Raw genomic sequence first — 25,419 nt, forward strand, 5'->3', positions numbered from 1 at the left:
TGTCCTGGCATTTTAGGGATTCAAAAAACATTTTTGTATATGGCCAGAATTAGGAATTTTTGCCAAAAGTTTCTTTGGCTGAATGACAAATAAAAATAATCGATGTGGATGAAGAAATCTCTGCCAGAAAAAAAAAGTATATGCTGAAGCATAGATGTTACCACCTACTAACCACCCCATGCTCCTAATGCTGGGCATATGTTTTGTTTTTTTTTAATTACGGATGGTGAAATCTCTCCCTGCAGAACTACAGGTACTGACATATGTATTCTGAGAGCAGTACCCTTAGAATCTAGGAGGGAGGGGATGGTGGCACAGGAGGAGAAAGCTGTGGGGGATGGAGTGGTAGGAAGAGAGGAGGAGGAGGTTGGCAAGTTAGCAGGGGGTGGGGTAGGCTTCCCTGAAGAGGTGGGTTTTCAGGGTGCGCCTAAAGGAGAGGAGAGTAGGTGATAATCTGATGGGTTGGGGCAGGGAGTTCCAGAGGATGGGCGATACCCTGGAGAAGTCCTGGAGGCGGGCATGGGAGGAGGAGTGTCAAGGTCCTACCTTTTCCCAGAGGTTATGCTGCTCCATGTGCTGGCATCCATCTTGGGTTTCTGCAGAGCATGGTGGGAGTCTTTTATGCCTTCAGGCCTCTGCGGTCCATCCCCCAGAGGGGTGTGGTTGATCACATATAAGCCTGTTGTCCGCACGTGCCCTTTACATTCGTGTCTTGTATGTTCGTGTTGCAACAAGCTCTGTTTCTACTTTGTGGCTCTCCTGGAAACTAACTCGGCTTTTGACTAGACTATTTTCTGCATTATCCATTTATCTGACCTCCCGTTGCTGAACCCGGCTTGTGACCTGTTATTCTTGTCTACCGTTCTGTACTGTCTGTCCCGTTGTTATCGATCCGGCCTGCACGACTACACTATTGTCTTATCTGGTTCCTACCAGCTACACGCCATTTGCGGCGGCCATTACCGCAGCTAGGGTGTCTCGGGGGCCACAACCTGGTCCCTGGCTGCGTCAAGTCCATCCCCACCATCAGGGGCCCTGGTGAAAGGCAGCCTGGGACTTAGACTTCACGCCCTGAGGGTCTCCGGTCTGTGGGTGTTGGTTGTCGTCAGTCGGTGCGTGACCCTACCATTAGGCCTGTCTGTCCGTTCCACAGCTCCTGCCCTGACATTACACAAATGCCATGAATCCTGATGGTGAAGGTACGCCTTCGCTTCCCATGTTAGTCGCCAGACTTGATCAACAGGATCTCCTGTTGGATCAATTCGCTCAGGCATTGCAAACTCTGCTTGCACGCACCGCGCACCTTACCCCTGGTGCTATTAGGCCGGTTGTCACTCTGGTGGTCGCTCCCGCTGCTGCTCCGGTGGTTGCGCCTACCGCCGCGGCTGCTGCGGTACCCGCGGTACCTAGAGGTATGACTGGTTCAGCTCCTCTTCCACAGCGCTTGGGGGGTGACCTGAGTCAGTGTCGTGGATTCCTCAACCGGGTGGGCATTTATTTCGAGTTAATACCCCACGCTTTTCCAACTGAGAGGTCAAAGGTGGGTTTCCTCATCTCGCTGCTCTCAGACAAGGCCTTGGCCTGGGCAAATCCCTTATGGGAGAGGAATGACCCGGCGATTCACGAGTTTTCCGGTTTTGTCGACTCCTTCCGTAGGGTATTCGATGTGTCGGCTCGCTCCACCTCGGCTGCCAAGCTGCTCATGTCCATGCATCAGGGTTCACGGACCGTTGCCGAGTACGCCATAGAGTTTCGTACCCTGGCGGCAGAGGTGGGCTGGAACAATGAGGCTCTGGTGGCTGCTTTTTCTCATGGTCTTTTAGATGCGTTGAAGGACGAGATTGCAGCCAAGGAACTGCCTGTGGAGCTGGAAGCACTCATTTCCTTCTTAATCCTGATTGACACCAGGCTCAGGGAGAGGCCTTCACTCAAGGAACGCCTGCGGAGGCCTCCCAACCGACTGGCGCCTGCATTTTCTGTCCCACCCATTCCTCCCTCTCCTCCCACGCCTCCTGGGGATGGCTTGTCTGGTGGTGAGCCCATGCAGCTGGGGTTTGCTCGCCTTTCCGAGGGAGAGCCGGCCGCTTGGCGTCGGGAGGGTCGCTGCCTGTACTGTGGCCTTGGTGGGCACTTTCGGCAGTCCTGTCCGGTCCGTCCGGGAAACGCTCGCACCTGAGATCCTGTCGGGGACAGATCTTGGGTGGAGTCTCCTCGTCCCCGGCGTTCCGCAAAGATAAACCACTGATCACCGTTGTCCTCCATTGGGCGGAGGGCTCGGTGACAGCCCAGGCGTTGGTAGACTCTGGGGCCGGCAGGTTGTTTGTGGACAGCTCGTTTGCCGCCCAGCACTCCATTCCCCTGCAGGCTCGAGTTACCCCATTGGTTCTCGAGGCGATAGATGGCAGGCCCCTGCAACCGCTGCAGGTTACCCACGAGACTCTGCCGCTTGAAGTAGCTATTGGGGCTGTTCACAGGGAGTTGGCCTGTTTTCAGGTAATTTCTTCCCCGCACTATTCTGTGGTTATGGGTTATCCCTGGCTCCAGAAGCACAATCTAACCTTTTAATTGGCGAATGGCCGAAATTCTCTCGTGGTCTCCACAGTGTGGGGCCGGGTGCATCCGTGGGCCGGTTAAGGTGTTGTGTGCCTCCTCGGACTCCGACTATGGGGAGTACCTGGATGTGTTTGACAAGGTGCGCGCTGGTGCCTTACCTCCCCATCGTTCTTACGACTGCGCCATACCCTTGCAACCCGGTGCCACTCCTCCGCGTGGCAGGGTGTATCCTCTTTCGGTTGCGGAGTATCAGGCCATGGAGGAGTACGTTGCGGATGCACTTTCCCGGGGGCACATTCGTAAGTCTACTTCCCCAGCAGGAGCGGGCTTTTTCTTCGTAAAGAAGGGTGGTGAATTGACGCCTTGCATCGATTATAGGGGTCTCAATCGTATCACCATCAAGAATGCCTACCCTATCCCGTTGACTACCGAGTTGTTTGACCGCCTCAAGGGAGCCACGGTCTTTACCAAACTCGACCTTAGGGCGGCATACAGCCTTGTACAGATCAAGCAGAGGGACGAGTGGAAGACCGCGTTTAACACCAGAACCGGTCACTATGAATCCCTGGTGATGCCCTTCGGGTTGTGTAACGCGCCCGCAGTCTTCCAGGAGTTCATAAATGATGTCTTTCGTGACTTGTTGCAGCAGTGCGTGGTGGTTTACTTGGATGACATCCTGGTTTACTCTGCCTCCATGGAGTCCCATATCCAGGATGTCAAGCGGGTGCTGCAACGGTTACGTGAGAACGAACTTTTTTGTAAGCTCGGGAAGTGTGAATTCCACCGGTCCCAGGTTGCCTTTTTGGGCTACATCATTTCTGCGGTGGGATTCTCCATGGACCCTCAGAAGGTTGCGGTGGTTCTACAATGGCCTCGTCCCAATGGTCTTCGGTCCATTCAGCGCTTTTTGGGTTTTGCCAACTATTATCGGAAGTTCATCAGGAACTTCTCCATGCTGGCAAAGCCTCTCTCAGACCTAACCAAGAAGGGCAGTAATCCTCACGAGTGGCCATCCGAGGCCATCTTAGCTTTCGAGGCTCTGAAATCTGCCTTCGCTTCGGCTCTGATACTGTTGCATTCCTATCCTGGGTTGCCCTTCGTCCTCGAGGTTGATGCATCTGAGACGGGAGTAGGCGCTCTCCTGTCTCAGCGTCGGTCGCCCGATGGACCCCTACTTCCCTGTGGGTTCTACTCCAGGAAGCTTTCCACTGCAGAATGCAACTACCAGATTGGAGATAGGGAGTTGTTGGCCATCATTCTGGCTCTCAAGGAATGGAGGCACATGCTCGAGGGCCCTGAATAAATCTCCACGGCATCTTCCATTGGGCCTTCTGCAACCCATTCCCAATGGGGAGCGTCCTTGGTCACACCTGGGCATGGATTTTATTGTAGACCTCCCTGTGTCTCGGGGTCATACGGTCATTCTCATGGTCGTCGATCGGTTTTTCAAAATGTGCCATTGTGTTCCACTCAAGAGATTACCAACGGCGCAAGAACTAGCCACGGTTATTGCCAAGGAGATGTTTCGCCTGCATGGGTTGCCCAGGGTGATTGTCTCGGACCGCGGGAGTCAGTTCGTGTCCAGGTTCTAGCGCGCCTTCTGCTCCCAGTTGGGTATCAGGCTCTCCTTTTCTTCAGCCTACCACCTGCAGTCCAACCAGGCCCTGGAACAATTCCTTTGCTGCTATATCTCGGACCATCAGGACGATTGGACCGATCTCTTGCCATGGGCGGAGTTTGCCAGGAACTCGGCTGTCAACTCCTCCTCCGGGATGTCTCCCTTCATGGCCAACTATGGGTTCCAACCTGCAGTATTACCTGAGAGGTTCTCACCACAGGACATTTCGGCTGTGGAGAACCATCTTGCTGCCCTGCTTTCTTCATGGGGGCAGATCCAGAAGTCCTTGAAGGACTCAGCACAGCGCCAGAAGTTCCAGACTGATCGCAGGCGGCTGCCCGCTCCTTCATACCAGGTCGGAGATCGGGTGTGGTTGTCTACTCGCAATCGCAATCTTCGGGTGCACGCACCCAAACTGGCCCCCCGTTTTGTCGGCCCTTTTCGCATCCTCCGCAAGGTGAATCCGGTTGCCTATGCCCTTGCCCTTCCTCCTGGGATGTGGATCTCCAATGTCTTCCATGTATCCCTGTTGAAGCCTCTGGTCTGCAATCGCTTCACTACCTCTCTGCCTCGGCCCCGTCCCATCCGGGTTGACGGTCATGAGGAATATGAGGTGAGCTGGATCCTGGACTCTCGATTGGTGCGCGGTCGGGTGCAGTTCCTGGTTCATTGGCGCGGTTATGGTCCCGAGGAGCGTTCCTGGGTTCCTTCCATGGATGTTCATGCTCCTGCCCTTCTCCGCGCTTTTTATGCTGGCTTTCCTCAGAAGCCTTTTGTTGAGCCGTGGAGGGGGAGGGGTCCTTGAGGAGGAGGTACTGTCAAGGTCCTACCTTTTTCCAGAGGTTATGCTGCTTCATGTGCTGGTATCCATCTTGGGTTTCTGCAGAGCATGGTGGGAGTCTTTTATGCCTTCAGGCCTCTGCGGTCCATCCCCCAGAGGGGTGTGGTTGATCACATATAAGCCTGTTGTCCGCACGTGCTCTTTGCACGTGTCTTGTATGTTCGTGTTGCAACAAGCTCTGTTTCTACTCTCGTAGCTCTCCTGGAAACTGACTCGGCTTTTGACTAGATTATTCTCTGCGTTATCCATTTATCTGACCTCCCGTTGCTGAACCCGGCTTGTGACCTGTTGTTCTTGTCTACCGTTCTGTACTGTCTGTCCCGTTATCGACCCGGCCTGCACGACTACGCTATTGTCTTATCTGGTTCCTACCAGCTACACGCCATTTGCGGCGGCCATTACCACAGCTAGGGTGTCTCAGGGGGGCCGCGACCTGGTCCCTGGCTGCGTCAAGTCCATCCCCACCATCAGGGGCCCTGGTGAAGGGCAGCCTGGGACTTAGACTCTGCGCCCTGAGGGACTCCGGTCTGTGGGTGTTGGTTGTCGTCTGTCGGTGCGTGACCCTACCATTAGGCCTGCCTGTCCGTTCCACAGCTCCTGCCCTGACAAGGAGACCAGGGAACTAGAGAGAAGGAGGTCTTGTGAGGAGCGGAGTGTGCGTGTTGGGTGGTACTTGGATATTAGGTCGGTGATGTAGTTCGGGGCAGTATGGTGGACAGCTTTGTACGTCAGTGTTAGGATTTTGAATTTGATCCGTTGCACAATCGGAAGCCAGCGGAGGGATTGGCAGAGGGGGGTGGCGTAAACAAAGCGGTTGGAAAGGTGAATGAGTCTGGCAGCCGTATTCTGGATCGACTGAAGTGGGGATAGCCAGCGGCGAGGCAGGCCAGTAAGGAGGGAGTTGCAGTAATCGAGTCGTGATATGATGAGGGAGTGAATGAGCCGTTTAGTGGTTTCTGGGGTTAGGAACGTGCGTATTTTGGCGATGTTGCGGAGGTGGAGTCTGCATGAGTTTGTTAAAGATTGGACTTGGGGCTGGAAGGATAGGTTGGAGTCCAGAATCACACCAAGTACTCTGGCCTGCGGGTTTGATGGTGGCGTTGTTGGACATGATGGAGTAGTCAATGGGGGGTGGTGTACGGGCTGGTGGGAAGACAAACTCGGTTTTGGAGAGGTTCAGTTTAAGGAAGTGGAACGACATCCAGTCTGATATGTCGCTCAGTAGGTGTGTGATTCGGGCGGAGACCGAGGGGTTGAGATGGGGGGTTGAGAGATAGATTTGTGTGTCATCGGCATAGAGGTGGTAGTTGAAGCCGTGAGAGTGTATGAGTTGGCCAAGGGAGGAAGTGTAGATGGAGAATAGAAGGGGCCCAAGGACAGAGCCTTGACGGACCCCAACAGAGAGGGGGAGTGAGGGGGAGGTGGTAGCATTATAGGTAATGCTGAAGGAGCTTTGTGACAGGTAGGATGAGAGCCAGGAGAGAGCAGAATCTCTGAGGCCGAGGGAGTGTAGTTTTTTGAGGAGGAGGGGGTGGTCGACTGTGTCGAAGGCCGCGAAGAGGTCAAGGAGTAGGAGCACTGAATAGTGGCCATTAGCTTTGGCGGTTAGCAGGTCATTGGAAAGTTTGAGTAAGGCAGTTTCGGTGGAGTGTAGGGGACGGAAGCCGGACTGTAGGGGATCGAGGAGGTTGTTGTCGTTGAGGTGAGAGCTCATGCGGGTGTAGACTAGGCGCTCGAGGAGTTTGGATGTGAATGGGAGCAGGGAGATGGGTCTGAGGTTGTTCGGGTCATTGGGGTCCAGGGAGGGCTTTTTAAGTATGGGGGTGATGTGTGCATGCTTCAGAGGGGAGGGGAAAGTGCCGGAGGAGAGGGAGAGATTAAAGATGTGGGTGAGGGAGCATAGGATGGAGGGGGAAGGAGGTTTGGAGGAGTTGTGAGGGGATAGGTTTGAGGGGGCAGGTGGTGAGGCGGGCATCAGAGAGGACCTTGGAGACTTCCTCGATGGTAGTAAGGTCAAAGGTGCGGAGTGTTGAGGGGGCTTCGGTATGAGGAATGTGGGGTGGAAATGGAGGTCAGAGCAGTGGTGGGGCCGTGGGAGAGGGGTGATGAGGGGGTAGCTGAGTGAGGGGGAACAGGGTTGGAAGTAGTTTGACCAGTGACTAAGTCCCTGTGGGTTATGTCGAGGGAGAGGGGGAATGAGGGGGTATCTGTGTGAGAGGGGACGGATTGAGAGGGAGTGTGAGTTGCGGCGATGTCCTTGCGAATTGTGTCAATCTTGTTTTTGAAGTGATTGGCAATCTCAAGGGCGGTGAGTGAGGTGCTGGGTGGAGGTGGGGGTGGAGAGAGTAGAGAGTTGAAGGTTGAGAAGAGTCGGCGAGGATTGGAGGAGAGGGCCTTGATGAGGGTCAGGAAGTAGGCTTGTTTGGCTGCGTAGAGGGAGGAGGTGTAGATGTGGAAGGCAGATTTGTAGCGGGTGAAGGCTTGTTGGGATTTGGTTTCGCACCATAGTCGCTCCAGGGCACGACTGTGTTGTTTCAGGGATTTGGTGTGATCAGTCTGCCAGGGCTGGAGCGGTCGGGGTCTGATGTTGCGTGTGGTTAAAGGCGCTAGTGAGTCAAGGTCTGTTGACAACGTGTTGTTATAGGCAGTCATAGCCAAGTCGGGGCAGGACAGGGGAAGGATGCTGTCATAGAGTTGATCAGCTGCAGAGTGGAGGGGGGCAGGGTTCAGGTTGCGGAGGTTATGGTTGGTAGTAGTGTGACATTTGGAGGGGTAGGCGTTGGAGGACGAGGAGATAGAGAAGGTAATCAGGTTGTGGTCAGAGAGAGGGAAGGGGGTGTTAGGTTGTGGGGAGCGCAGCGGTTGGAGAAGACGAGATCAAGGATATTATCATTGGAGTGGGTGGTGGATTGTATGCACTGTGCAAGTGCAAAGGAGGAGGTGGGATGTGTCCGGGTTGTCGAGGTTGACAGGGATGTTGAAATCCCCAAGGATGATGGTGTGTAGCTCAGAGGAGAGGAAGATGGGTAGCCAGGAGGAAAAGTCATCCAGGAAGCGGGATATGGATCCAGGAGGCCGGTATATCACAGCAATCTTCAGGGGGGTTGGGGAGAATAGTCGGATGCAGTGGGCCTCGAAGGAGGAGAAGGATAGAGAGGGGGGGATTGGGAGGACTCGGAAGGTGCTCTGTGGTGACAGGAGCAGACCAACCCCACCACTTTTACGACCGTTGGGTCTGGGTGGATGGGTTCAGGTGAGACCTCCGTAGGAGAGTGCAGCAGGGGAGGTAGACTCAGTGGCCTGGATCCAGGTTTCCGTGATCGCTAGGAGGTTGAGGGAGCTGGAAACAGAGGTCGTGGATGGCGGTAAGCTTGTTGCACACCGATCAGGCGTTCAGGAGTGCACATGAAAACGGGGGGGGTGATTTTAGGGAGCAGGGGGACAGATACTAAGTTGCGGGGGTTACGGCAGGACGTGGAGGCAGGAGGGTGTTGTGTGGGTGAGGGAGGTGGTGGAGGGCCAGGATTCGGGGAGATGTCCCTTGCGGTTAGGAGGAGGAGAAGGGTGAGAAAGGTGGCATGGGAGCGGGATGTGCAGGAGCGTGTGAAACTACTAGTGGAGGTGTTCGGGTCAGTGGGAGAGTGGAGTATTAGGAGGAGATGGTGGGTGCCGTAGAGGGGTGAAGGAAGCAGTGAGGACACAATATACAATTGTTTGGGAGGAGCAGAGGGATATAGTGAATGGATTTTGGGAACGGAGGAGAGGAAAATGAGGAGGAGGAGTGGAAGAGGCATTTTAGGGAGGTGCCCAGGAGGGAGGATAGGAGAGGTGCGAGGCTTGGTTGTCGATACGCCTCTGCCCGCTGGACTATCTCATCGATGTGTCTTCTGGTGGCTGGAGTTTAGGGGAGAAGGGAGAGGGGATCGGGTGTGGATGGATGGTTTCCAGGGGCGCTTGAGTGGCGACAGTCTGGGGTGCAGCGGGGTCTCTCGTTGTGGTGGCAGTCAACAAGGGTTCAAGTCTTTAGGTCAAGTTGAGCTGGTTGAGCTGGGGTTGCGTCCCCTCTGGAGCTGAAATATCCCCAGAGGTTAAGAGAAGGGTGAGGAAAGTAACATGGGAGATGAAGTGGGATTCAGGCATGTAAGAGATGTTTCCCGGGGTGTTTGCTTGCAGTCTGTCCAGCATGCAGTAGAGTTTCTTGCTGTTGTATCTTCCTGCTGCTTGAGTTCTCCTGCTTTAGTTCAACTGCTGTGTTTAACTGCTTCGTCTTAGCACTCCATCAACGCAGCACCCCCATCAGAGACTGTGCCCCCCATCAGTGATCTCCCCCCATGAGCTGATCTAAATTTATAGGGAGATGCTCAAATGAACATTCAACTCCACCCCAATTAGAAGCTGAGAAGGATCACATGAATAGTGGGGGATGTTTCTCAGGAAACAGACTACAGTCATAAAACGGGTGCAGCTAGAGGTGAGAACTGGTCAACGTATACACAAATATAAATACACTACTTGTTCTGAATTTAACAGGAGTCAATGCGTTTTCCTAGTTAAGAGTGGAGATAGGAGATAGGTGCATTTACCCTGCTAAATTCTGCTCTCACCCCTCCTCAGTTGAATAATCACTATATCCTTTTTGATGCATTTAAAGCAAACTACCGACATGTTCCCTTGCTGTGTCATTGCGTGACAATTTGAAACATATTTGAATTTGCAGTTGAAAAACAGTTGCCTTACGGGTCCATATTCATCTGTTTGCATAAAAGTACATTCCAGATACCAGTCTGAGCTGTAGCAGTGCAAAGACTTGCAGTAACTGATCTATTTATATCACTTGATTGATGTGCATTTAAACAGTTTTTTGTTTTAAAGGATTATAATCAAAATCCTAACTTCTCATGCTCTTCTAAATATGTATACTGAAAAAATATTGTTCTTGCAGTTTTAGGGTGAACACCAAGGCACATATAAAAAAACAGCTAATTAATGCAGTTATGCCTTCATTAAAAATCATGAAATGTATTTTTAAATACAACTAATCTAAGTACCTGAATTGGACTAGGTATCCGCCTCAATTTATCCCCTGTACTGTCGATATCAGACAGGGAGAGGGAAGATTAAGCCAAAAAGATGTGCTACCAGGAAAGGAGAGGAAACTGCTGACCTCCATGTGTCTGCTCCTGCTCTGTCCAATTACCAACTTCTGGTGGGAAGGTGACCAAACTTTACTGTATAAATGCACCAATGAAAGTCAGGTCACAAACCTGGCTTTATAAATCTTAAAACTGGATAAACAGAAGTACATATCTTTTTGAAGGTGAAAGGGCTAACAGATATGCATTTAAACTGCCTATATAGTGTTGGCCATGTGTGGCTGGAGATAGCATCCTCTCAGTTGGACATGATGCTTTCCACTGTGCTCTGCAAAACTGTAAAGGGTAAGTCTCCAGTTTCCTCCCACACTCCAAAGACATGCTGGTAGGTAAATTGGCTCCTGTCTAAATTGGCCCTAGTATGTGTATGTATGAATGTAAGTTAGGGACCTTAGATTGTACGCACCTTGAGGATTAGGTTCTGATGTGAATGTACTATATATATGTAAAGCACTGTGTAAATTGACGGTGCTATATAAGTACCTATAATAAGTCTGCAGTCCAGAATGCTACTCATAGAATTAGTTAAACTTTAAAAGCAACAGTTGGTTTGTGTTAAGCTTGGGAGGCCTGCAGTGACTTAGTGTTGATTAGATGTGCCAAAAAAAAAAAATGTCTTCTGAAGCACTGTGAAGTATAGTATAGGTTCTTAAAACAGGAGGTATTTACAGGTCACTGTTTCAGCACAAATCCCAATAAACAAGGGTTTTCTTCCTCATTTTCAGATGGTAGGTAGAGCCATGCCGATCATTTTCTTTATGGCCCTGTGGCTCACTGTACATTCTGAACTGCTTGTGTGTAGTCCAGATATAGGCTGATTATACAGAGTGAATTGTACCCAATTACATGAAGCTTTTATAGACTTTTAATCCTCTTACATGTAAGTAACACATGACTTTATAAAGTCGGGCTAGCAGGGATTTACTGACCATACTAAAAGTATACTGTAAGTTTTTTTTTTTTTTTTTAAATCGTTTGTGCCCCTAGAAAACAGAATTGATGCCATAGATCTCACATTGTGTTCTATTGAACGTGTTTTTTTTATGTGAATCTTGCAGAGCAGGCTCCACAGGTTCAGTCTTAGAAATAAAATCTTAATTATTTTTCTTTCTTTTTTTTTTTTCCTTTTTCCTGTTTAGTTGTAGAATGGTTTCTTGATAAAGGTCCATTCTGCCCCTGAAGGTTTAGAAGCATAATATGCTAGGAACTCATACAGACATCCTTTTCTCTAAATAAAGGTGACTCACAACCTCCAAGCAATTTCCTCTCCCAGTATGTGAATCCTGGAAGAAAATTTGCTTAATTATTGAGCTCACTGCTACCAGTATAAACCGCTGTTCGAGTCTTCAGCTGTGATTTATCAGAATATTGCTGTGACAGATGCTGTGCTCAACAATAACTTGTGCATGTCACATGGGAATTTGGGGGGCTTCAAAGCTTTTGTTTTTTTTACGTAAGTTCAATACATTATATGGTTCTGTACACAAATGCATGTGTGTGTTTGCTCAGAGCCATGAGCAAGTAGACAGATTTTGTTACTATCTTAATTTGTAAGTGGACAATAGTGGGAAATTGGCTGTTAAAGACATATGCCAGGCAATTTTGCATAACCTCCTTTTGTGTGTGTGTGTTTGTGTGTGTGTGTGTATATATATATTTCTTCAAAAGTCGTTATTTGTTATTTTAGAAGGTGACATTTCTTAAAACCTGTACTTGCATCATGTTCCAGCTGAAAAGGGACCTGCATCATGAGTGTTTACTGTAATCTGTAACGCTAACCTATCACTACCATTTTAAGGGATGCTTGTATTTATTCTGTGAAATGTTTTATTAATATGTGTGTGCAGTTGGATGTAATTTTATTTGTGTTTTTATCATTTTTTTTATAATTTCGTTGTGGGATTTATTTTCAATGACAATAAATCGTATCTGTCTTATGACCTCTTAGAGCTTAAAGTGGTAGTAAACACCGCTTGAACACTTGTACCTACCAGTAAGCTTATAATAAGAAATTTCTACTAAATGTGCACCGTTTAGGAGATATTCACTATTTCTTCAGCCAGTGATGTCTCTGGTGCATGTGCTTTGAAGGGACGACATACTCATGTCATCTCTTCAGAGCTCTATGCTCAAGTCTCTCATAATGTGCTAGTATGCGATCCATACTAGCATATTATTAAATTAACTTGTATGGGTTTACTACTACTACTTTTAAGTGTTAACTCCACGGAAAACAAAACTCCCTTTCAGTGGGGCTGCCTCTGAACAGCAAGAGTTGAATGTTCATTTAGGTCCCCACATGTTCATTTAAGTTCTTTTTTTTTTGCCCAGCTATGCTCTGGTGGTTGCAGGTTTCTTCTATAATTTAACACTATGCAGGGGACAGTTCACAACCCAGGGTGTAGGAGGCACAGTCTGCCGTTTTTGCAGGGATCAAGTGAATAAAAGTGCTTTTTCCTGTACCCTAGGTGTAAATGAAAATTTAACCCTTGCAGTGTAAGTACAGCCCCAGTGCAAGGAAAGATATTCTTGGTTTCCCCACATATGGGCTTTAAAACTGATAAAGTGACCTTTTGAATTGTGTAGTGGACACTTACAGTTGTTTAGGTGTACAATGGATGCTGCTAAAATTAATAAGACTAATTGTTTGCCCACTCCTAAATTTCCCTACTAGCTTGACTTGTAGTATATAATGGTAGGAGCTCATGAAAAAAAAAAGTTGATGCATTCAAACACTTGAATGTACCACTTTCTTTATTTTTCATTTGCTTCTTTCTTTTTTTTTTTTTCCCCATCGTAACTCTGCATTACTGCATGAATACAGATGTAAAGGGTCTTTGCTGAGGGTAACTCTCATGTGAGAGTAAGGCTTCATAGCCCTTGTGAAGTCCCCATGTGATAGAATACATTAATCATTATATTTGAATTTTTTTTCTAGAATGACTACCGTAGTGTATGGTCATACCCTATCCACAGCCAAACAAGAGAATTTTTTAGGAATTAACTAGTCACTATCATGGGAAAGTATGCAGCTCTAGAGTGACCTTGAATGTATGAAGCCATTGGAAATCTTCAGCAGAGTCAACAATGGCAACACCTGTATTTCTCTCTGCTTGCTGCTTCATTAAAAAAAAAAAAAAATCTGCTAAACATATATACATTGTTAATGTGTGTATTATTGGTAACATTCATTTTAGTTTTTTGTGTTTTTTTTTTTTTTTCTTTTTAATAGACCCTGGCTATAGGACAGAAGTTACCTTCTACAGTGTACAGTTACACGCATATCCAGCCTATTCTCTATGCTCTGGGAGTGGGCATGTCCACCAAAGACCCAGATCATCTGAAGTTCCTGTTTGAAAGCAGTGATGAGTTTGCCTGCTTGCCCACATTTGGAGTCATTTTATCCCAGGCTGCCTTTATGGGTGGAGGGCTTTCCTCAGTCCCAGGGCTGAATATAGATTTTACTCGAGTAAGTTGTGTACTGTATTGGCTTTTTTTCACTGTGTAATTAAACTCCGTAAAAATGTGTGCTTGTGCTGAAACCTAATGATAGTCCTGCTTTAGGGCTTTCCTTTAAAGTTACTGTGTTTTAGCAGTTGACTAATAGGACATAGGGCATTGTGAAAGGAACAAAATTTAAATCGTTTACAAATGTATTCCAATGTTCTTTTTTATGCTTTTGCTGGGTCTAGGCATAGAAAGCCACATTTAATAAATGGCTGTCTTGGCCTTTTTGTTCTGTAGCTCTTAGTATGCTAAATACATTCAGAATTGAACAGTGCTGGTATTTACAAACTATTTGAAGTTCACCTGTGCGTACTGTATCTTACGTATAGCTGAGTGATGCACATAGTATTATAGGGATCAAGGTTCAATCAAACAATGGGAAGAGCATATTTGGAAAGGTTAGATCTACTTAAATTTGAAAATATTTAACTGAAGTGGTTGTGTATTAATGCGTATAAAAAAAACTTAATAAAACACGTGTTTTTTATGACCAGGTTCTTCATGGAGAGCAGTACCTTGAAATCTACAAGCCTATCCCGACATCAGGTGAGAATCTTTATCTTCTAGTACAACCTCTGAGTAAATAAGGCTTTTTGCTGTGGTTGCTTTCCTAAGCTATTTTATCATGCTTATTATTATTATTATACAGGATTTATATAGCGCCAACAGGGGGGAGGGTGGGGGGAGAGGAGTATGGGAGGTGGGTAGTTGGGTCAACACGCTGTGATTTTGGAAAAGTGGGAATGGTTTGGGAAATGAGTAGTGTAGGAGGGGGTGGGGGAGGGGTATTAAGGTTAACACTCTGCATGATGGGAGGAGGTATAAAAGTAAAGAGGGAGGAAGAGAGGGGATGGGGGTGAAGAAAAGAGATATAAGAAGGATGGAAGAACTACAGTTTATAACTTATAATGTAAATGGGTTGAATTGTCCTGGGAAAAGATTTAGGTTATTTCTGGAGTTACAACACAGAGTATCTTCGGTGTTTTTTTTTGCAGGAGACACATTTTGAGATAGTCAAATGTTAAGTTGAATTCTAGATATTATCCAACATGGTATTACGAAGATTCCCCAATTAAGAGAGCAAAGGGAGTAACAATAGGGTTTGCAAAGAATATAAGGTTTGAGTTGGAGGATAGAGAAATAGACCCTGAGGGGAGATTTTTGTTCTTGAGGGGTAAGTTGCAAGAAATTGAGTGTACAGTAGCTAATAATTATTGCCAAAATAAGAGATCGGAGATATATTTTGAAAGGTATATTGAAAAAATTGATGGACTTCAAAAAGGGTCGCTTGATATTGGCCGGGGACTTCAATTTCTGTATGGATCTACAAATGGATACAACCTCTTCTGTGCAGCAAGAGGGAGGTGGGTCTCTGAGAACTTTGAAGAAGGTGATGCATGAGTGCCAACTGGTGGACATCTGGAGAATAACACATGGGAAGGAAAGAGACTATACCTTCTTCTCAAATGCACACAAGATGTATTCAAGATTGGATTATATATTGGTAGATCATCAACTTATTGAGTTTGTGGTTAAAGTACAAATAGAAGCAATGTCCTTTTTGGATCATGCCCCTGTTACAATGAAATTAGGGTGAGGAAAGCGGTCAACAGGAGGCTCAGGATGGAAGTTGAATGAGGCACTTCTCCTGGATGAGGAGACTCATCAGAGGATTGGGGAAGAGATGGAGCGATTTGTTTCGGGAGAACGAGACAGGAGACGTGTTGGTAGCTACAGTATGAGAGTCCTATAAGGCTTACATTAAAGGAATATTGATTGCGATCGGGGGAAAGAAGAGTGAAACTTAATGGGCTTTTAAAGGAAATATTTGATTTGGAACAGATACATAAAAATAGAATAACAAAAGAGATAAGACAGAAGGTAATAAAAAAAAAAAGAAGATGCTGATGGAAGAGGAGAAGAGAAGAGCCTTTAATAAAGTGTTACGTGAGAGGTACAGATGGGGAGATAGACCAGGAAAGTATTTAATGAGAGCCCTGAGGAAAAAGGAAAGTAGAAATTCTATAGAAAAAATAAGAAACTCCAAAGGAGAATTGGTTCATTCAACTAAAGAGATTGCTAGGGTGTTTAACAAATAATATAGTAAGTTGTATAATATTACATCCCACGACTCTTTAAATAATATTGGAAATGCGAGTATCAAAAAAAGGATATATTTAAAAAATGCAGGTCTACCGAAATTAAACGAAGCACAATTGAATTCACTTGACTCAGAAATTACACAGGAAGAAATAAAAGTAGCATTAAAAAGTACTACGACGGGGAAAATCCCAGGGCCAGATGGTTATACTGTGAGGTACTATAAAAAAAATACAGCAAATTATTAATATCTAAATTGAAGATATATTTGAATGCCCTAGGTGGGGAGATGGAAATGAGGCGAGAATCCCTACAGGCTCATGTGGTGCTCATTCAAAAGGAAGGGAAGGATGCTTCTCAGTGCTCTAGTTATAGACCAGTCTCACTATTGAACACAGATACTAAGTTATATGCAAAGGTCTTCGCAAACAGGTTGAAAAATTTAATGCCCGAATGGATACATGGGATCAGGTGGGATTTGTGCCGGGGAGAGAGGGCAGAGACAATGGGTTGAGAACTTTGTTGCTCATTCAGAAAAGTAGGAAGGGAAAAACTCCGGTGGTGGTGCTCTCAATCGATGCCGAAAAGGCATTCGATAGAGTTGATTGGGGCTTCATGATGGACACTCTGGAAGCCCTGGGAATGAGAGTTAGAATAAGAGAGTGGATAGGAAAGTTGTATAGGAAGCCCTCTGCAGTTATTATGGTAAATGGGGAGAGGTCGGAGTCTATTGGGATGTCAAATGGAAAAAAACAGGGCTGCCCACTGTCCCCATTGTTGTATGTTTTGTCATTGGAATCCTTATTGTCAACAGTTAGGAAGAATATAGATATAAAGGGAATACAGATAGGAGAAACAGAACACAAAGTGGCTGCCTTTGTGGATGACCTGTTGTTCTATGTGGGAAACCCCAGGATAACACCCCCACATTTAATGAAGATATTGAAGGAATATGGACAGCTATCAAACTTGAAAATCAACCCAACAAAAACTGAGATTTTAAATATAAATCTTTCAAATAGTGAAAAAGAAAAGATACAAAAAGAATTCCCCTTTATATGGAAGGAAAGAGAGAGAAAATAATTAGGGGTAAAAATCCCCCTTCATATAAGAACTTGTACAAATCAAATTACATTTCACTGTTAAATGAGATTAAGCAGGAACTATAGAAATTGGGAGGTGGAAACCCGTCTTGGATAGGACGCATAAATCTGATAAAAATGGTAATTGTACCCAAAATCCTATATAGATTCAAATGATTCCAATTAAACTCCCAGAGGTCTTCTTTAAGGAAATAAAAAAAAATAACAAGATATATATGGAAGAAAACAATTCATAGGATGTTCTAGGTTTTTTAAAGTTGAAATAAAGAGAAGGGTGGATTGGGAATGCCAGACTTTAAGAGATATTATAGAGCACTAGTTTTAGCAAGAATTTATGATTGAACGCATAATCCAAAAGGGTCAAAATTGAAAATGAACTAAGTGGAGCTAATTTGAGTAAAAGTATATGGGTGCCAGCACAATATAGAAGATTAAAAGTTTATACACTACATTTTATATACTATACATTATGTACAGTATGTATATACTATACATTTTTTAAGGGTTTGGGATATATTGCACAAACACATGAAGTGGGATTTTAATTCACAATTAATGCCACTGAGGAACACAGAGTTTTTCCCTCCAGGTAGGGAGGAGATTATAGGAAAATGGTTTAAGAAGGAGGATGTCCAGTTAAGAGATATAATGGTGGGGGGGGGGGGGGGGGTTTGAGATCACTTAAGGATTTGGAAAAGTAAAAAGGAGAAATTTTTACTAAGATAGATGAGTGGAGTTATCACCAATTAAAACATTTTGTTGTGAATCTTCCGAAACCTTTGAGATCTAGAAAGGATTGGAATCTGTTTGAGAGGTTGTTGGAGTCACAGGGAGATGGGAAACACTGCACTACTAAAATTTATAAGATTCTCACTGAACTAGACACAAACACAAAGCCAATGTATATAGCGAAATGGGAAAGAGATCTAGGGGTTGTGATAGCAGAGGATAAACAGAAGAAAATATATAGATTAATTCATGAGAATATAAGTATGGGAGAGGTAGAAATAAATTACAAGTGTTTAATAAGATGGCACATTACACTGAATGTTGAACATAAGATGAGTGGGGGGAATTCACCAGGGTGTTGGCGGGAATGTGGAAAGATAGGCACGTTATATCACATATGGTGGGAGTGTCCGAAAATTCAAGTATTTTGGAAGACAATTGTTCATTTAATTGGGATGATTTCTGAGATGAATGTGGGATTAGATTCAGAGATTTGTTTATTACATAGTACAGAGTTATCAGTAAACAAATACAAGGAATCAGATATATGGTACTATCTAAAAGCAGCAAAAGGTTTGATACCCAAGTTTTGGCATAAGGCAGAGGTGCCGAAGGAAGAGGATTGGGTAGATAGAGTGAATCAGATTTGTAGGATGGAGAAATTGTAGCATATACAGGAAGACAGGATGGGGTTATACTATGCAAAATGGAGAAAATGGGAAGAATTTGTACTTAAGGCGAAATATATGAAGCTTTAGGGAGTGATATGTGAAAGTGCCTCTTACTTTTGTAGGGAAGACGTGGAGAAATGCAGGGTGGATGATATGGGGGGGGGGGGGGAGGGGAGGGATGTTAGTTGGGAGGGGGGGGGGAAAGATATAGAAGAGGATATAAATAATGGTTTTGTAGGTTTTATAAGAAAATGATGGAATATGTATTTTATCTGGAAACTTAATAAATATTAAAAAAAAAAAATAAAAAAAATATATATATATATATATATATATATATATATATATATATATATATATATATATATATATATATATATATATATATATAGTGCCAACAGTTTGCTCAGCGCTTTACAATATAACGGGAGACAATACAGCAACAATACAGTTCAATACAAGAGGGATAGGAGGGCCCTGCTCCTTGGAGCTTACAATCTAGGAGGGAGGGGCTAGTCGTACAAAAGGTAGTAACTGTGGCGGGTGGACTGGTAGGAGGAGTAGAAGATTCCATTATTAGCTGAGGGCAGGATAGGCTTCCCTGAAGAGAGAGGTTTTCAGAGATTTCCTAAAAGTGAGCAGAGTAGGTGATAGTTTGATAAATTGGGGTAGAGAGTTCCAGAGGATAGGGGAAGCTCTGGAAAAGTCCTGGGGACAAGCATGGGAAGAGGAGACCAGGGAGCTAGAGAACAGGAGGTCTTGGGAGGAGCGGAGAGTACGGTTTGGGTGGTATATGGAGACAAGATTGGTGGTGTAATTTGGGGCAGAGTTCTAAATGGCTTTATATGTTATTGTTAATGTTTTGAATTTTATCTGTTGGGCAACGGGAAGCCAGTGGCGGGATTGGCAGAGAGCGGTGGCTGATACAGAACGGTTAGTAAGGTGGATGAGTCTGGCAGCAGCATTCATGATAGACTGAAGAGGGGATAGCCTGCGATGAAGTAGGCCAATGACTAGGGAGTTACAATAGTCAAGGCGAGATATAACAAGGGAGTGAATAAGTTGCTTAGTAGTTTCCGAGGTTAGGAATGGGCGTATCTTGGAGATGTTGTGGAAGTGAAGTCTACAAGATTTGGACAGCAATTGGATTTGGGACTGAAAGGAGAGATGGGAGTCTAGGATTACACCTAGCACCCTGGCACGAGGGGAGGGAATGATGATTGTGTTATTGATTTTGATGGAGAAGTCAGGGGAGGGGGCATGGGCTGGAGGGAATACTAAGAGCTCAGTTTTGGAAAGATTGAGCTTGAGGAAGTGGAGTGACATCCATGCCGATATGTTGCTTACTAGGGTAGTAATGCGAGAGGAGACTGAAGGGGTGAGGTGAGGGGTAGAAAGATAGATTTGTGTGTCATCAGCATACAGATGGTACATAAAGCCATAGGAGTTTATCAAGTGACCAAGGGAGGAGATATAGATGGAGAAGAGTAGGGTCCAAGGACAGAACTTTGAGGGACCCCTACAGAAAGAGGGAGTGAAGAGGAGGAGGCAGAGTTATAGCTAATGCCAAACTTCAGGCAACTAAAAAAAATCATTGCAATGGGGCTGTACCTGCACTGCAAGGGTTAATTGCTATTTTTTTCCTAGAAGAACGAAAAAAGATAATTTATTTAAACGATCTTCCACTCCTCCCCACAGCTAGGCTTTTCCCCACAGCTTCTTCTCCCCAGCGCTCCAGTTGTCTAGGATCCTGGCCGCATCAATTATTACTAAAAATGTGGATGGCGCCACTGGATAGAAGAAATTTTAAAATAATAAAAATTAAAAAGAATATAACCAAAAGGAGGAAGAGCAGCTATCTAATCCTTGAAAACAAGGTGCTAGTGGGATAATTAATCAATTAGAACAGCGCTCCTCACTAATAATATACCTCTTAGTGCAACCAAAACCGTAAACATCAATAGTAGTGCAAACAATGAAAAAAATAAATAAATACATTGGCGCAACAAAAAAAATCATAAATCATGCACATAAAGTGACTCAATGACTATGTAAATAAATAAATTGTTGTTCATAAATAAATCAGTGTCCAAAAAATGTCCATAAAAATATATATAATGAAAAGTAAATATATATATATTTCTCAGAATTTCTGCTTCTTAAACCTTCTGTGTTGTATAACCCAAAACCATGTGAAATCCACCACCAAACGAATTCAATAAACTCACCTGAGCTCCATGCTGGTAAAGTTGTAAACCAGCTAAAAGTGCTTTGGCTCCGGGAGCAATGATCTGCAGATGCACACGCTGACTATTGCAACTTCTTACTTGGATCTTCATGCACTCAAATGGGACTATAAAGAAAAGGAAGAGGAATCTACATAGCGTAAAACCATCCAGGCATTTTATTATGCTAAAAGATTCAGATTACACTCACATTGAAAAGTGTCACAGCCGACACTGGCATATATCACATAAAAATGGTAATAGGTTTGCTTCGGTCACGGTCTGACATCGGCAGCTCACCCATACGTGGTGACATCACCTCCAAGGCCCCGCTCTACGCGTTTTGTCATCCGACGTCCTCCAGGAGCTCTGCCACACTAGTTATATGATAATGCTGTACTGGACTGGGTGGCAATATGTAAAAAAAAAAAAAACTAATTTTTTTTTTAATTTCTCCATTTTTGCAAAAAATTGTGACAAAAAGTTAGACCTTCAAAAAACTCGCTATGCCTCTTACGAAATACCTTGGACTGTTTGTTTTCCAAAAATGGGTCATTTGGCGGATATTCATCCTATTTTGGCATTTTTGGGCCTCAAGAAATGAGATTGTCTTGATTGATTGTCGGATATATACCATAGTTTGTGGACTTTATAACTTTCATACAGATTAAATATACACTAATTTGGGTTATTTTCACCAAGCAGGAATACATTTAGACCTAAATGTATGAAGAAAGATTATTTTCTAAATTTTATAATCGAAACAAAGAAAGAATAAATGTTTTTCAAAAGTTTTTTATTTAGCAAAAAATAAACTCAAAGGTGATCAAATACCACAAAAAGAAATTTCTATTTGTGTAAAAAAAATTGTACAAATTTCATATGGGTACAATGTTGTATGACTGCACAATTGTCAACACTGAAAGCTGAAAATTGGCTTGGGCAGGAAGGGGGTAAAAGTGCTCAGTATTGGTGTGGTTAAGCACAGATTACATATTTTTATGGTCATCCTATACCAGTTGGTGGGTGGAAACTTGACTAGACAATCATTTTGTGGCCAGACATAAGTGTACATTGGTATTTTGTGCCTAGTCTGTTTTTTCCGGTTGTGAAATGGTCATGTGTTGAAACACTTTAGTTGCTGTAAGCCGATTCTCAGTGGGCACTCTGGTGAGCTTACTGTGGCTAAATGGATTTTCTCTACAAGTGTCATGAGGACTTTCCAGGAGACACAAACTGAATTCATCATTTTTTTAAGAACCTCTGTAAAAGGAAAACACTGTAACTCTCCTGTGAAGAGCCCTACTTAGGAAGCTGTTGATATTTTACTGCAGTCCTGCAGCTGTTTTTATGTGTTCCCCAAGTGACGTGTAAGTGTTAAATATTCAACTTGAGAACTCCTCTGAGACTCGTTTATGTGATCAGTACAGTTTTGAGGTTGCACTTTAAAATGTTAAATTCATGACCTTGAAAAGGGTGGAAAGGGTAACAGCCATTGCGGTCTGTTCTGACTTTTACATTGAGCTGTTTTAATGATCAGAAAGACTTCAAATGTCATTTTTGTTTCAGCATAGCCATTAGTATGTAGCAGGTTCTGTTGGTCATGGTTTATAGGTAAAAGTGCTTTTAAGTAAACTGCTTTTTATAGTGAATTTCAATTATACATCTTCCATTTAGGCAGGTGTATAATTTGACTTATTATACAATTACAGTGCAAAATGCAGGATTTTTAGTTTGGATTAAAGAAAATCTGTGCTTAAAGCGGTATTAAACCCAAAAGCTAACATTTTATATTGCATCTTACCAATCCTTAGATGTGATGGCTGCAATAGTTTTCTTTTTTAGGCTTTAATCCTTTATTTTATTTTGCAAGTAAATCTGTTTTTTTTTCAACAGACCCAGCTGTCCTGCAGATGTAGCAGTGAGAGTGATGGGATAAACCATTTACCACTGAGAAGGGTGCTTACAATGATCCACTTTTATTTAATAGTGCTAGTGTGATTTCTGATGCGACTTGTCATGCGATTCAAGGGAAATCACATTATTTTCAGTGGTGCCAGTTCACATCAATGAGATTGTGCTACTTTGGTGTGACTTCAGTGCTGTTTTGCTCCATAGACTATGCTAACCACATTCAAAGTTGCGCTACATGATTACACTGAAAATCGCATACCAGTAGTGTGAACCAAGCCTTAATGTAAAAACCTTTAGCACTCTTAAGTCTTGTACACATGGGCCAAATATCTCATGCAATCGGCCGGTACAGTAGATATCAGCCGACATTGAGCAGGGAGATCACTGTACTAAAATCGCATTGTTAGTACAGTGACCTCTTGACTAGCTCCTCGGTTTTCTTTTCCCTCGTGTGCAGGAGGCTCAAAACAGGTGTGTTGCTGGCTAAAAAAAAATAAAGACTGCAGCTATCACCTCTAACGATTGGTAGGCTGCAATATATTGCATGTTTGGTTTTGGGTTTAATAATGCTTTAGTGAAACCAGGATCCTGCAATTGCTGATGTCTTACTAAACATGCTATCCATGTGCCTTTCATAGCAGTCCGATGGCTTAAATTCTATCAGTCAATTAATACAGAACAAGCCTGTACATATCTATCTTCACATTCCACATACTTTGTGAGTCACTAACCTCTAAAAAGTATTAAAGTCAGAGGAACAACAGGACAGCCAGGCCACTAGTATTTTCAGGTTGTATTTATTTTGGCATTGGTTTCTTATAAAAGGATTTGAATAATGGGGCTTTCTACTTTAAACAGTAAACTAGTTTTCTGCTCAGATTCCCAACTAATTGACTTTTTTGCTTTTAGTTTAAAAATACAGCTCTGAGTAGCTGCAGAACTTTGAGCTAATTGGGCTTTTTGGCCCAGGAAAACTCAGAATTATGTTGTATCAAAGTTATTTAAAAATGTGATACCTTAAAAGAGAAGTTCACAAATTAAGAATAAACATACATACTCCGCTTGAAGGATGTAGCATTGATCTGATACTGCATCTGCCCCTCGCTACCTCTAAGACTGAGATCTGATCAAGGACCTCTGATCTCTCATTTCATGGTCCTCAATGAGCAGAGAGCGGTGACTATCAGTCACCGCTCTATGCTCTGCCACTCCGCCTCTCCGCTCTGCCCCTTCAGTGCTCACTGGAGCTCTGGGCTCGGGAGGGGTGGGAGCAGCTGGTTCAGGCTCTTAGCATCGCACTGCCAGAGCCTTGACCAGCTCAGCGATGCCACCTAATAGCAGACTTTAGCCCGATGTCAGCTGAATCTGGATCACAGGAATGCAGAACTAAGTGCACTCCTGTGACTCACAGAAGTAGAGCCAAAAGAGCTTTGGCCCTACGTCTCCTTTTTAATCTTATCAGTCCCTAGTCCTGTTTTACGGCTGCTGTATCACCAAATATTTTCAATTTATATTTCAACAATATACAATGCTATGTGTTCATAATTAATACATAATCTTTACACCATTCATGTTCTATGATACAGCACATTTGTTTTTATTTATTTTACAAAGTGCAAGTCTAAAGTGACAGTGCATACTGTAGTTATGAAAGGTTTTTTTTTTTGGGGGGGGGGGGTTTATGATCGTGTCTGATGTTTTTACTCCATGTGGAATTTTCCTATCATTCTGCATTTTTATATAAATGCTGACATTTTCCATATAATATAGAAGCTTGAAGGACCTGCTTATTGAATTAGGTGGTCAAGGAGATTTGGTGAGTTTGCTACTTACAGGGGAAATTTGATGTTGGAAGTACACGGGAGGAAGAATCACTTCTGTAGAAAAGTGAATTTTTACTGGCATTTTCACATTGTCACACTGGAATGGAAAGTGGAATATATGGCACTGAAAGATTTTTTTTTTTTTGTTTTGTTTTTTAGGTATTTTGCTGTCACTTTAAAATTGATGGATTTTAAAATGGAGCATGTTTGTTATTTATCTCTTTTGACATAAATCGTAAATGGTATAAAGATTGTGCATGATTGCGTTGTACTTTAATTATACGCACTTAGCACTGTATGTTGAAATGTAAAACTGATTCAAGCTCATTAAAGTGGAACTTTAGGCAGACTGCTTAAATACACAGTTGAAATATACATCAATCAACTATAACATTATGACCACCCATCTAATATTGAGTATGTCCCCCCTACTACTGCCTAAACAACACAGGCTCATCGAGGAAACTACTAAACCTCTGAAGGTCTCACACCAAGCCATCAGTAGCAAATACTTTAAGTCATGTATGTTTGCAAGGTGGGGCCTCCATGGATCAGATATGTTTTTCCAGTACATCCCACAGATGTTCCATTGGATTGAAATCTGGAGAATTTGGAGGCCAACTCGACACTATGAACTCTGTGTTTCTCAATCCATTCTCTAACTATTTCTGCACTGTGGCAGGGCACACTTTTCTACTGAAAAAGGCTACTACCATCAGGGAATACCATTTTACATGAAGGGAAGTACTTGGTCAGCAACAATGTTTAGGAAGGTGGTCTGTGTCAAGTAACATCCACATGAATAGCAGGATCCAAGGTTTCCCAGCAGAAAATTGCCCAAAGCCTTACACTGCCTTCGCTGGCTTACTATCTTCCCATACTGCATCCTGGTGCCATCTCTTTCCCAGGTAAGTGATGCACACACACCTGGCCATGATGTAAAGGGAAACCGGATTCATTAGACAATGCCACCTTTTTCCATTGCTCCATGGTCACGTTCTGATGCTTACATGGCCATTGTAGACACTTTTGGCTGTGGACCAGGGTCAGCATGGGCACCCTGTACCCGTCTGTGGTTATGCAGCCTGTCACAGTTCACCCGCACACCACGCCCACAGCGACTAGCTAACCGAGGCGCTTGTGCGGCCGTGACTTGGGGTTTGAGGGAATAAGGGAGACTTA

General features: G+C 44.3%; 1 protein-coding gene across 1 annotated transcript in view; it reads left to right on the forward strand.

Moving 5' to 3' along the window:
• The window catches only part of HSD17B4 (hydroxysteroid 17-beta dehydrogenase 4), a 388,773-nt gene that overhangs the window by 209,862 nt on the left and 153,492 nt on the right, over positions 1 to 25,419 (forward strand). The window contains exons 13-14 of the mRNA XM_089673464.1: positions 13,398 to 13,634; positions 14,167 to 14,218. Of these exons, the coding sequence (XP_089529590.1) occupies positions 13,398 to 13,634; positions 14,167 to 14,218 (289 nt within the window). The remainder of the gene's footprint in view (positions 1 to 13,397; positions 13,635 to 14,166; positions 14,219 to 25,419) is intronic.

Source organism: Staurois parvus, unplaced genomic scaffold (genome assembly GCF_062004578.1).
Source record: "Staurois parvus isolate SC_StPar_1 unplaced genomic scaffold, SC_StPar_1.0 ptg000004l, whole genome shotgun sequence".
NCBI classification, from domain to species: Eukaryota; Metazoa; Chordata; class Amphibia; order Anura; family Ranidae; genus Staurois; species Staurois parvus.